The sequence below is a fragment of the Pongo pygmaeus genome, chromosome 7 (genome assembly GCF_028885625.2).
Source record: "Pongo pygmaeus isolate AG05252 chromosome 7, NHGRI_mPonPyg2-v2.0_pri, whole genome shotgun sequence".
NCBI classification, from domain to species: Eukaryota; Metazoa; Chordata; class Mammalia; order Primates; family Hominidae; genus Pongo; species Pongo pygmaeus.
Genome location: NC_072380.2, coordinates 85,575,550 through 85,588,877, shown reverse-complemented (window position 1 = coordinate 85,588,877; position 13,328 = coordinate 85,575,550). Strand labels below are relative to the sequence as shown.

At 41.2% G+C, this 13,328-nt stretch overlaps 1 protein-coding gene across 17 annotated transcripts in view; it reads left to right on the top strand.

The window, feature by feature from the left end:
- The window catches only part of STAU2 (staufen double-stranded RNA binding protein 2), a 330,823-nt gene extending 317,875 nt beyond the window's left edge, over positions 1-12,948 (top strand). For all 17 annotated transcript variants that reach the window (XM_054497841.2, XM_054497834.2, XM_063668903.1 and 14 more), the window contains 2 exons: positions 10,617-10,705; positions 11,854-12,948. In XM_054497841.2, coding sequence (XP_054353816.1) covers positions 10,617-10,705; positions 11,854-11,947 — 183 coding nt within the window. In that variant the 3' untranslated portion in view covers positions 11,948-12,948. The remainder of the gene's footprint in view (positions 1-10,616; positions 10,706-11,853) is intronic.
- The last annotated feature ends 380 nt before the right edge of the window (positions 12,949-13,328 follow it).

Sequence of the window (13,328 nt, the reverse complement as noted above, 5' to 3'; positions counted from 1 at the left end):
CCAGCCTGGCAACAGAGCAAGACTCCATCTCCAAAAAAAACAAAAAATAAATAAATAAATAAATGACAAAACCCAGGAATTTGAAAAGGAATAATATTAGGAAAACAGCCTGGTTAGAGGAAGGCCTAGTAGCAAGGACTCTGCACTCAACATTTGTTCTAAGCACAGCACATTCTGTGCAGTTACTCTTGCTGTCAGTTCCACTCTGCATTGTTGTCAAGGCTAGCAGCTACACCATCATCCTTCTAAGAGCTTGACTGCAGAAATAAAGGCGGTGGCTAGGTCTGTGATTTAAGTGCTCGATTTTAAATGAATTCCCCAAATTCTAGAGTGAAAACACCTGTTCTTCATCTTAGGCAACTGTCTAAAATCTGTGTGTCTCTCCGACCACCTACTCCTCTATTTTTTTTTACAAGTAACCACCACCTTAGCAGGCAGACACTCCTTTGTTCCGAGGGTAAGCCGTTTTAGAAAGTACCAATTTTATGGAAATTACCTGAACTGATAGGATTGTGGAAGCATGAATAAAAAGTGCAGGCTATAATGAAATTATTAGAAAACAGGGCAGCGAGTGGGTTAACTCAAGCTCAATATAATCCTTTTTTTATTTAAAAAAAAGTCATATCATTGATTCATCTGAAATGTAATAGACTGAAGAGCCTATTGTAAAGTTTTAAGTTTAGAAATATACAAATGTCTTTTTGGTTTCTCTTATTTTATATAAAAAGAGACATGGTATTTAATTACAGACCTTTCAAAGAAGGAAAAGGATAACTTAGAAATATTAATATTGACATACTTTGGGCAATAAACTTTCAAGCCTATTGAAGAACCTTTTGGTTTTTCAGTTATTTTTATGATTTAATATAGATTCAGTATCAGAGATTGCTGGGATGAGAAATTAGGAGAATACTCAACTGCAGATGAAGACATTTACATTTGAAACCTCTCATTTCCTTGTGAAAGGAGACGGATTTAATTAACTGCATATATGACTACTGTGTGCATTTTGAGGTGAATCTAGCAGTTGGATCAGCTCCCAGGAGGAGTTCAACATGAACAAGCTTTTCAGGGAGAAAAGGCAAAACAAACCAAACTTTGAACACTTAAAAAATGAAGGCCACATTTAGACATATTTGGTTACCATCGACTTCAATGGGAACTACTTGTCTATTTCTGGGAACCAGAATATGACGTCAGTGGGGAAAGACTGAAATGGAAAAAGACAAAATAAAAAGATCCATTGGGCATCAATGCTCAAAGACTCCACAAAGAACTACGTGTCACAAGGGGATAAGTTAATACCCACATTTTGCTCATGAAGACTGCCATTATCTCTCAGAGAATGGCCGAATGCTGCTACATTGTCGTTACAAACTGTTTAATCCTGAAGAAAGAAGCAGGGCTGGTTTCAACACTATTTGCAAATTGCTAATTGACAAGAGGAAAGTTAGAAATTACAGACATGACTGGACTCACCTCCATTCTGTGAGCATACACACACACACACAGGCGTGCACGCGCAAACCAAGGCCAACAAATAGGCATGAAAAGTATCTTATTGGCATCATGTTTCTGCATGGCTATAACTACGTACAAAACAAGTGATACATGAAATGGTGGCGACATCTGTTCTAAAACCTGTGGGGCTTTACTCACAAAACAGTTGTAAAATCTTCGGGGGACAAAAATATTTCTTGTATCTATGCAGATGCTTTCCTCTAAGGGACAGACACACACAGACACGCACACACAGTCACACGCAAATGAATATGTGTTGACCTGAAAAGACAGGAATAAGGAAAGGAAATGTCATCCACTTCTCTAAAATGCTTCTTTAATTTTTCTCCTTCAAACGAAGCTACATTTATTGCTTTAGATGTACCTTTTATTTCTTTTTTTAAAATCCTGGAACATATTAATCATCATAAAGCTGAGTTTAAGATTCCAGTTAGTAGGCTGTGGTAACATACAAGTAGATGCTAAATGTGTTTGTTTTGATTTGCTAGGAAAACATCTTCTGACCTTGGAAATGAAATCATTTAGTTGTCCATTTGTTTATGGCCAAAGACTTATGGAGCGTTCTGGATACTTATGTTAGTGTATCTTTGAAATTCTCTAATCTGCGGCATGTGGGAAGTTACACAGCTTGGATTTAAGCATCATTCAGGATGTTCCTCATTAAGGAACCCAGATTTGCCTTCTTCCCACAACTCCCCAAGATTAGTTTACACTTACTACACAGCAAATTGTCCATGTTGAAAGTGAACTGCAGATGGTAGGATTTAAACACCTTGTTATCAATTTACCCTCTCAGTAAATATAAAGTTTAGAGCTTGCTTCTTAATCAGGCTTCAAGTATGTCTTCCAAAATGAAGGTTATTTGATTTTTCTCTCATTCCAAACTGCCTTTTAATATTATGTAGCATATTTATAATGTTTTGAATTTTTGAAGCAACTGGCCTCTAGCAAGTTAACAATTTATTCTGTTAGAGTAGTTTAAACATGAGGATATTGTTGATTTTACCATCTTCTGAACAGGTTTGGAGGTATGTAGTAAAACATTTTTGTGGACTGTTAAATTCTAGTGTTTGTTCACAAAGCCACTGCATTATATGTTCTTTGAAATCATCAATCTGATAGCAAAAGCTCATTCTGCTTGCCAACTTCAGTATATACTTGGGTCTTGCTAAAGGTAGTGTGGCTGTTACAGGTATTGGCATGATCCTGTAGAAACAGAAGCAAACTCATCTCTTTCCATAGCATTCTTTAACCTGTAAAGTGTTGTTTCTGGGAAAATAGGGGGTGATGAAGTGTGGGAGGAGAGCCCTGATTCCTTGAGCTCATGGTGAGCAGGGAGGCAGCCGCTCTGAGGGTTCTGTCCGTACCTGTGAGAGGGGTACCTGGTCGGCAGGCCCTGCCCACTCTGTTTTCCTGAACATGTTGAGCTTGTTGCTATCTCTACATCACAGTTAAACCCTTCACCCTTGATTTTTGTTCGTTTCACCTTTGCAATCCCAGTGCCTCTTCTCACTGCAGCATCCTACATGCCACAAGCCCAGCAAAACCCTGGGGCTTCTCCCTCCCGCCAGAAACCACAGGAAAGTAAGAAATGAAAAAGAATTTTCAGAGGAATGGAGGAGGGAACAAGATACTCAGAGTGTGAAGAAATGGAGAATCCAGCAGTCTTGTCTGTGGCCACTGGGTAACAAAACCCAAGTGACAAAATGATTAGTAATTTAGTTTTAGCCAAAATCACAAGTGTTACAGAAGTGCTGAGCGAAGCCTCGGAAGTCAACCAGGGCTGGGAGCGGACTGCCGACGGGAAACTGTATGCTCCCTACAAAACAATCAACCCCTTTTCTAGAAAATGGAGATAACTTTATGAGCTTACCTCAAGTAATTATTTGTGAGAAACAATAGAATGAGTATGGAAGAGGTAATGAGTGATTTTGAAATATTAATATTAAAAGAAACTCTACTGAAATCGGGTATGTTGAATGTGAGCGGTTTTAAATTTGGAGGAAATAAAGAGACATGACCCACGCCTGTGATCCCAGCACTTTGAAAGGCCAAGGCGGGAGGGTTGCTTAAGCTTGGGAGTTTGAGACCAGCCTGGTGACATAGCAGGACTTTGTCTCTACTAGAAATTAAAAAAAAATTTAGCCAGGTATGGTGGTGCCTGCCTGTAGTCCCAGCTACTTGAGAGGCTGAAGTGGGAGAATCGCTTGAGCTTGGGAGGTCTAGGCTGCAGCGAGCCATGATCACGCCACTGCACTCCAGCCTCAACAACAGAGTGGGACTCTGTCTCAAAAAAAAAAAAAAAAGAGATCTGAGCAAGAATATAGATTGGTTTCAAATCTCTGCTCTGTCACTTATTAGCTGCGTGACCTTAAGTAGGTTACTGAATTCTCTGAGCCTCTGTTTCCTTATGGGTAGGAACTATCTCACAAGGCTGTGATAACAACTCAGGTCATGGCAGGTAAAGGGCCAGTCCCATGACAATGGCAGAGTGATGCTCATCGAATGATAGCTATTACTGTTTACATAGGTTAAGATAAATTGGTCACCACTGCCTTTTATAAATTGAAAAGAAATCCCTCTCATACTTATAAGCTATTGTATTCAGGGTTATCAGTGAGATGTGGGTTGAGTTATCTGATCAGGTAGATGAGGGACTGCCCCTTGGAAGCTTTTAAGCATACCTGTGGAGGAGAGCAGCCACACAAGAATTCTGAAAATCCATTCGTGGCATCAAGTGAGAGAGCGCACCGCCATTCCAGACTCTAGGACATTCTTGGAGGGATGACGATCATTTTGACAGTGCATGGGGGACCTGCCTGGCATGTTGATAAAATCATCCAGGAGATTTTGCAAGAGCTAAAACACTGAAGCTGCTTCCTGAGACGTGGCCTTCATCTCATATATGCAGTTCTCTTCAGATGGAAGAGAGCAGGTGCCCTGTGTCCTGGACTGGGTGAAGCAGGTCATTTGGTTCTGGTTTTCAGGCCACACTAAGAATCAGGTATTCCCAATATACCTAGTGAAAACAGGCTACAAGTAGCCTAAAAACCATTTTTTAAAAGATTTTTAAAAATTGTTTTTAGTTGTTGTTTTGCCCTTGCTAGGAATAAAACAGGACCGAGAAGCCCCAGAGTTCTTAGGAACCCCATTCAGCGATATCACATTGCAAAGTTCCATTTCCTGGCTCCAGTAGCCCTCTGTGATGGTGCTTTTGGGATCCAGCACTGTCACATCTGGGTATTTACCTAAAAAGTTTGAAATTTGTGTGTCAAGAGATATCTGCACCCTCATGTTTATTGCAACAGTATTCACAATAGCAAAGATGTGGGATCAACCTAAATGTCCATTAATGGATGAATGGAAAAAGAAAATGTGGTATATAGACACAATGGAATATGTTCAGCTTTTAAAAAGGAAGAAATTATGTCATTTGCAACAACATGGATAGAATTGGAGAACATTATGCTAAGTGAAATATGCCAAACATAGACAAATCCCACATGTTCTCATTTATATGTGGGATATAAAACAATTGAACTCACAGAAGCAGAGAGTACAGTGGTGGGTACAGAGGCTGGGGGTAGGTGGAATGGGAAGATGATAGTCAAAGGGTACAAAGTCTCAGTTAGACAAAAAGGAGAAGTTTGATTTTTTTGGACATCTACTGCACAGTGTGGTGAATATAGCTGACAGTTGAGTACTGTACATTTTGACATTGCTCTGAGAGTATATTTCAGATGTTCTCATCACAGAAAATGTTAGATAATTTATCATTATATTACAAAAAATAATAAAATTTCAAATGTAATTGTCCACTTTGGAAGAAATTCATAAATTTCAGAATTTATGCCAATAATTCACATTTTAATGGATCAGAAGAAAAAATAGCTGGTCATTTGTTCAAACTGTTGAATATACAAAGAACTCGAAGTTCATGAGCCCATTCCGTGAAAATGGGAATATCTGGAAAAAGGTCTGGCGTGTATTGGTCCTTGGAGCCTACAAGTGAGTGAGCCTTACTTGTAGGGTGTGTGAGCGCCCCACGCGCACGTGTGAGGTGGGACAGTGGGCCCCGGTTGATGGACACAGGCTGTGGGCACATGCACTGCCCTCAGCATAGTCGCCTTGGCACTTCAGGACTTAAAAGGACCTCAGAGTCACTGAATCAAAGCTCCATGAGAGTCAAATTCCTCTGTGAATTCCTTTCTTGCAGGGAGGGTGGGGAGAACTGCCCAAACCTCAGTCTTTTGAGGGTGAGTTTAATTTTTGAAAACAGCAAAACTTCAGACAAAGCCAAGTCTAGTGAAGAAGGTCAACAACCAGGATGAACACATTAAAATAAGGTGGGGCCAAAAGATGACAAAGCTGATTTGCTTCTCTGACCCACAAAATGGTTCTGAGAGGTAATTCCAGAAGCACCTAGAGTAACACCCTCCTCCCACTGCTGCTGCCGGCACAACCTCTCCAAGGGTGGATGGAGAGCTCATATTAACATCTTTAAGGCTGGGCACAGTGGCTCACGCATGTAATCCTAGCACTTTGGGAGGCTGAGGCAGGCGGATCACCTGAGGTTGGGAGTTTGAGACCAGCCTGACCAATATGGAGAAACCCCGTCTCTACTAAAAACACAAAAGTAATCTGGCGTGGTGGCACATGCCTGTAATCCCAGCTACTCGGGAGGCTGAGGTAGGAGAATCGCTTGAACCCGGGAGGCAGAGGTTGCGGTGGGCCGAGATCGCACCATTGCACTTCAGCCTGGGCAACAAGAGCAAAACTCTGTCTCAAAAAAAAAAAAAAAAATTATTAATGGGCATCATCTTTGTCTCAGAAATGCAATTTTAGGAATTTATCATAAGGAAAGTATTGAGATGATGCATAAAGATTAAACTAATAGGAAGTTTGATGCAGTGTTGGTCACAGCTTAAAAATTTGAACTGGTCTAAATGTCCAACAGTAGGACTGGCTAAACCTACAAGGGCATATAAGTTGATGGGATACTGTGCAGTCATGAGAAATGATGCTACCGAAAAGTTTCTGTTGATACTGCACACATTCAATGAAAAGAGCACACAACAGATGAACGGACAAAAAACCATGGTATATGTACATAATGGAATACTACTCAGCCATAAAAAAGAATGAAATCCTGTCGTTTATGGCCATATAGATGACACTGGGCGAATGTTAAGTGAAATGAGCAGAGCACAGAAAGTTAAACACCACTTGTTCTTGCTCATGCGTGGAAGCTAAAAAGGTTGATCTTATAGAAGTAAAAAGTAGAACAGAGGATGTTAGAGGTTGGGAAGGGTAGGGGGAAGAGAGGGATAGGGAGGAATTTATTAAAGGATACAAAATTATAGCTAGATATGAGGAATAAGTTCCAGTGCTCTATACCACTGTAGAAAGACTATAGTTAACAGTAATGTTATACAGTTTCAAACAGCTAGAAGGAGAATATTGTATGAACCCAACAAAAAGAAATGATAAATGTTTGAGATGATGGATGTACTAATTACCTTGATCTGATCACTGTGCATTATGTGTATTGCAACATTGTTACCTACCCCATGAATGTCTACAATTATTATTTATCAATGAAAAAAAAAAGCAGGTTATCTACAGTGTTAAGATATGATCCAGGCTAAAGTTTGTAGACATGGGGAGAGGATAGAAAGTGATATGGAGGCTGGGGGCAGAGGCTCATGCCTGTAATCCCAATACTTTGGGAGGCTGAGGCGGGTGGATCACTTGAGGCTAGGAGTTCAAGACCAGCCTGGCCAACATGGTGCAACCCTGTCTCTATGAAAAGTACAAACATTAGCTGGGTGTGGTGGCTCATGCCTGTAATCCCAACTACTCAGGAGGCTGAGGTACAAGAATTGCTTGAACCCAGGAAGTGGAGGTTGCAGTGAGTCAAGATCACACCACTGCACTCCAGCCTGGGTGACAGAGTAAGACTCCATCTCAAAAAAAAGAGAGAGAAAAAAGCAAGTGATACGGAAAGACATGCGCCAAGTTGTGAATGGTGAGCAGGATTGTGGATATCTTTTACATTCTTTTTGCTTGTCTATATATTCTGACTGCTCTGTAACAAAAAACTATTTTTATAACAAAAAATAATACAGGGAGAGAGAGAGAAGAGAGAGAGAGAGAGATATTTTGCTATCCTTAAAGAGAAACTGTGAGGTCCCTGTACAGTTTGCTGGAGCTGCTGTAGTAAAGTACTACCGAGTGGCTTCATCAACCGAAGTGTATTGTCTCACAGTTCTGGAAGCTAGAAGTTCGAGATCAAGGTGCTGGCAGGGCTGGTTCCTTCTGAAGGCTGTGAGGGAGAATCTGTTCCAGGCCCCTCTCCTCACTTGGAGTGCTTTGCTAGCAATCTTTGGCGTTCCTTGGCTGCTGCGGCATCACTCCAGCCCCTGCCATCATCGTCACGTGGCATTCTTCCTGTGTGGGTCTGTGTTCCAGTTTCCTCTTTTTATAAGGATACCAGTTATATTGGATCAGGGACCTACCCTACTCCAGTATGACCTCATCTTAACTAATTACATCTGTACTAACCCTATTTTTAAATAAGGCCACATTCTATAAGGCCCCATTCTGAGATACTGGGGGTTAGGACTTCACCATATGAATTTGGGGGAAGAGCACAATTCGGCCTACAACAGTATCCAGGGAGATGGCCACACGGCTCCCACCCCACTGAAGTTAGCGCCTACCTCCCACCAAAACCCACCTGGCTGTCGTCCAGCATGAGCATGGGCCAGGATCAGGAGCTATGGGGTGGCATCACTGACCTTCTCCCTGCAGCACTCTAGGTCCAAAGAGATTATGATGATAACTGAGACTTGAGCACCACATCCGCCCTGCTTCGGGATGCCCGGGTCAGGGCTGCAGTTCTGCGTGGGCACTCACATTAGCACCTCTGATCTAGGAAGCCCGCTTTAAAGATTTGAAAGGAAGGAGTAATCTAGAGAAAAAGAAAGGATACATGCCGACTTTTGCTTGGATATAGGAGTTATGATTAAAAAGCAGCAATAGAAAAACAAGAGAGAAGAAAGAAAAAAGTACTATGAATATTACACATTAAATTCCACATATGGATGTTTATAGCAGTTTTATTCATAGTTGCCAAAAACTGGAAACAATCAAGATGTCCTTCAATAAGTGGACAAACAAACTGTGGTGCCTCCATGTGATGGGACATTATTCAGCAATAAAAAGGAGCTACGAAGCTCATTTATGAAAAGCCATATCATTCACAAAAAGACAGAGGGGCTGGGTGCAGTGGCTCACACCTGTAATCCCAGCAGTTTGGGAAGCCGAGGTGGGTGGATCACCTGAGGTCAGGAGTTCGAGACCAGCCTGGCCAACATGGTGAAACCCCATCTCTACTAAAAATACAAAAATTAGCTGGGCATGGTGGTGCACGCCTGCAGTCCCAGCTACTTGGGAGGCTGAGGCAGTAGAATCGCTTGAACCCAGGAGGCAGAGGTTGCAGTGAGCCCAGATTGTGCCACTGCACTCCAGCCTGGGCTACAGAGCGAGACTCAGTCGCAAAAAAAAAAAAAAAAGAAAAAAAGAAAAAGGACATAGAGGAGCTTCAAAGATACGTTGCTAAGTGAAAAAGCCAATCTGAAAAGATGACTTATTGTATGATCCCAACTACTATATGGCAAAACTGGAGTGATGATAAAAAATCGGTGGTTGCCAGGGGGCTGGTGGGGGTGGGGGGAGGTGAATGGGTGGGGCACAGAAGATTTTTAGGGCTGTGGAACTATTTTATATGATACTCTAATGGTGGATACATGCCATTAGGCATTTGTTGAAACCCATAGAATGTACCACACAGAGTGAACCCTAATGTAAATCATGGACTTCAGTTAATGATAAGCTATCAATATTTGCTCATCAGCTATAACAAATGTACCATACCAATGCAAGATGTTAATGATTGGGGAAACTGTATTTAGGGGAGGGAAGAATATGGGAACTCTGTGTACTACCTGCCCAAGTTTTCTGTAAACCTCACAAGACTATTAACTGAAAAAGAATCACACCTCCAAAATATATTCTGAATAAAGAAATTTAAAGGAAATCGTGCACTTAGTCAGCTACCCTAAAGGAGCTCTTGGCAGATAAAAGTTTGGGAAACCGCCAAGAACTAGCTCGTTTTCAAAGGCAGCTGAGAAGACACAGATGCCCCAAGTGTGACCCAGCGGGATGCCCCAGGATGAAAACAGCCCTGCCTGCTCACGCCCATCTCAGACTCAACAGAGCCCTTCCAATCTCGCTCAGCAGTGTCGGGCTTGGGGGAGGGGAGGAAGACCCAAATTCTTACTCAAAGAAATAACAGTTTGGAACATGCACAAGAGTGTCAACAAGTTATGTAGATCTTATCAGCATGGCATTTTTGGTGCCTCCCAGCTATACAGCAAGGCTCCGCCAGCCTGTTCACACCCTGCGGCTTCCCACGCACCCCGAGCCTATCAACACCTCGGGAGGCTCTGCCCGGCAGGCCTGCCTCCCCAGGGCATGACCAGCCCAAACTTTCTCTCTTTCCTCATCCTCTCAGGATCCCATCTTACCATCCATCCCCTCAGTCTGCACGAGGACCTACTGTCCATTCCTCTGCTGACATTCTGTACCTTGATTGGGGCTAAATGTCTATCAATTTGAACAATACCTTTGTGCTCACTTTGGAAAGAATACTCAAGGTGGAAAATCTGGATGTCACACCTGAGAGAAGAGAATGTGTAGTTTCAGTAACGTGAGAAATTATGCAATGTCGCTACGGAAGTATTTTAAGCTTATACAAGGTGTTTCCATGTTTGCAGATAAAACATCACAATTTTGCAAAACTGTGGAGAAGGGATAAGGCAGGAGACTTAAAGCCCTTCTAGTTCCAGTTATGTTTATACACTGCTGCCTGATCATGCAGACTTTCTAGTGTACTTTTGTTAAACAATGCAAAAAAAAATTTATTTAGACTAATGAAAATGAGAGTCTTTCTATCTCAGCTTTCTTTCACAGTTACTTGTTCATTACACTAAAGTCAGTGAATGGCTCTCTGTGTTTGTTTTCATTTTTAGGCAGCCTTAAGTGCCTTGAAACAATTTTCTGAACAAGGACTGGATCCAATCGATGGAGCAATGAATATCGAAAAAGGTTCTCTTGAAAAGTGAGTAAATCCCCTGTCAGTATTCTTACACTTTTAATTGTAACTGTACAAAAGATAAGACATAGATAATAATGTTTTAAAAAGTCAAGACAATAGTATCTACATCTTACACAATTATTAATAATACAATTAAATGTAAAGAAATGAAAACCAGTATATATGGCCATATACATCTGCTGTAATATTTCTGTGAAAGTTTTAACCTACTTATTGATCATTGATTTTGCATTTCATTGCTTTGTTGGAAATATTTGTGCATTGTCCTGACTGTAGAGACTTGTAAAACTTAAAAACATTGTTTTTCACTTCATACTGTAGAGCATTGTCTGGCTAAGCCATTTTCAGAGGTAAAAGTTTTCACTCACATTCCTGCTAAGTCGCAGGCAAAGTGGAGAGAACAGAAAAAGAAGTTGAGAGGAGGCGCCCCTCCCCTTGGCTGCATTTGGTTTTTCGTATTGTTTTCTATGAAACACCAGCACACGTTGCCACAAAAGTGTGGCTCCCAAGGGCTACAAAGACAAAAATGCAGCTGTCATAATTATTTCTGAAATCCAGCTCATAGCTTTGTTTTAATGAGATGTGAACAGAAGGTCTCACCAAAGAGATTGAATTTGGGGTCTCTCCAGAGACTCAATTTATACTAAAAAAAAAAAAAAATGGAAAGGGGTTATATTTATATAGTAGAATTCAAACTCTTTCCAAGCAGTAATAATAGCAGGTAGGATCTCAGAACATATGCAGGAGATAACATTTTTAGGTTTAAAAGAAAATAAAAATAGTCAACCCAGGAAGTAAAAACCAGATACACTGATCTTACAGTTAAATGAGCATTCCAAAAAATTTTTAATAAGAAAAAACAGCATTTGGTTGTTAATATTTAGAAGGTGAGAGCGTGAGAAGAAAACATTTGGTAAACAGACGTGGCATTTTAAGTTGTCTATAGATTGGCAACCATTTATAAGCTAATTTAATCAAAAACATTTCCACATGATCTCATCAGTAGACTATCTGAACATAAATATTGTTGTTTCACTTTAAAATGTCACTTTTGTGGTGACCTTTGAATCCTCTGTGCCATCTGCTAATAAACATGTCTGAAGATGTGCAACCCCAGGCCTTCAGCTCTTGTTAATGTATTAATCTTTCAGACAAGCCAAGCATCTGAGAGAGAAAGCGGACAATAACCAGGCACCCCCGGGCTCCATCGCTCAGGACTGCAAGAAATCAAACTCGGCCGTCTAGCAGCTCCCAGAACCCGAGGCTGCCACCGCATCCTTATAAACCTGTCAGCACGCATGAGGGTGTCTGTGTTCAGGGAAATGAATGACTAATACCATTATTTGAGTCTTATGTGAAGACAACACTATTCTAACATGAGAGATAATGTACATGGTACTGTTTATTCAAGTGGGGAAAAATAAAACTTTGAGCATTTCCCTTGGAACTCGAGATCAGATCATAACTCATTTGCCCAGAGGCAGCAGAAATCTGATCCTGCTACTGGAGCTTAAAATAACAAGTAAAGAAAAGTGTTAGAAACAAAGCTAAAATTTTAACATGATTAATAATAGAGAAGTTGGGTTTGGTTCTGTTGTTATGATTGTTTTGTCGTGGTGCTTGTGTTCAGTTATATTCTCTCTCTCTCATTTCAAATAATGCTTGACAATTCGAAAATGAACCAATGATGTGCTGTGGAATGTGATGGTTGTCTTCATATAGAGTCACATGATTTCTCTTCTTATGCAGATATTTATAATCTTCATCCTATATCAGTAGGAATAACTATAAGGTGCACTACAAAAAGATGTATGCAAACAAACGTGTTTTAAATCAGGTCAGATATTTGATGAAAAATACGAACTAATGTTAAGAGCAAGTAGTTTCAACATACTCCAGAAACTGAGAAACAAAACAAAGCGATTGTGGGTTTTGAGCTCCATATACTCTAAGCAAGTAAGGGGGCGTCTTGCCCCTATATATCATTTTCCCGGATTCCACTCCCTGTTGTGGGAATTGCGCCCACCCCCATCCGTGTGTTGTAGCCACTCACGGTTTGCATCAAGAGTGTTTTTTGTAACTGCCTCTGGACTTGGGACAGTGAGTACGATCAAAAATAAATAATGTACATGGCGGGGAAGGGAAAAACCTGTTGGAGTTGCTTCCAGCCAGCCACGCTCCGGGCCAGCATGTTGGAATCCAGCGTGGAGCAAATGCAGTAAAAATGTGGTTGGTTTCTGTGTGAAGCGCTGTTGTTGTTCTTTTGTTCTCTCACTCTCATCTTTTAAATATCACCTCCGTGAAACCCATCTGAAAGGCCACCACCCGGCCTAGTCACTCTGCCCAGCAGTGGGATTAGAGAACGGATAGGCTGTACCTGTGAAACTGCAGAGCTGCCTCCTGGGTGACTCGGGCCGGGTTCCTGGCCAACGTCATCGCATTGTTCAGGCTTTCTCCTTATTGATTTGCAAACGTTGTGCAATGAGAAAACACTATATGGTCTAACTGCTCGACCCAACATGACAATAGGAATATAATTATGTAAGATTTCACAAGCAAAACCACCACAAATCATGATCTGGCTGACTCACACGCGACTGGAGAATAAACAAACAGCAACATAAGG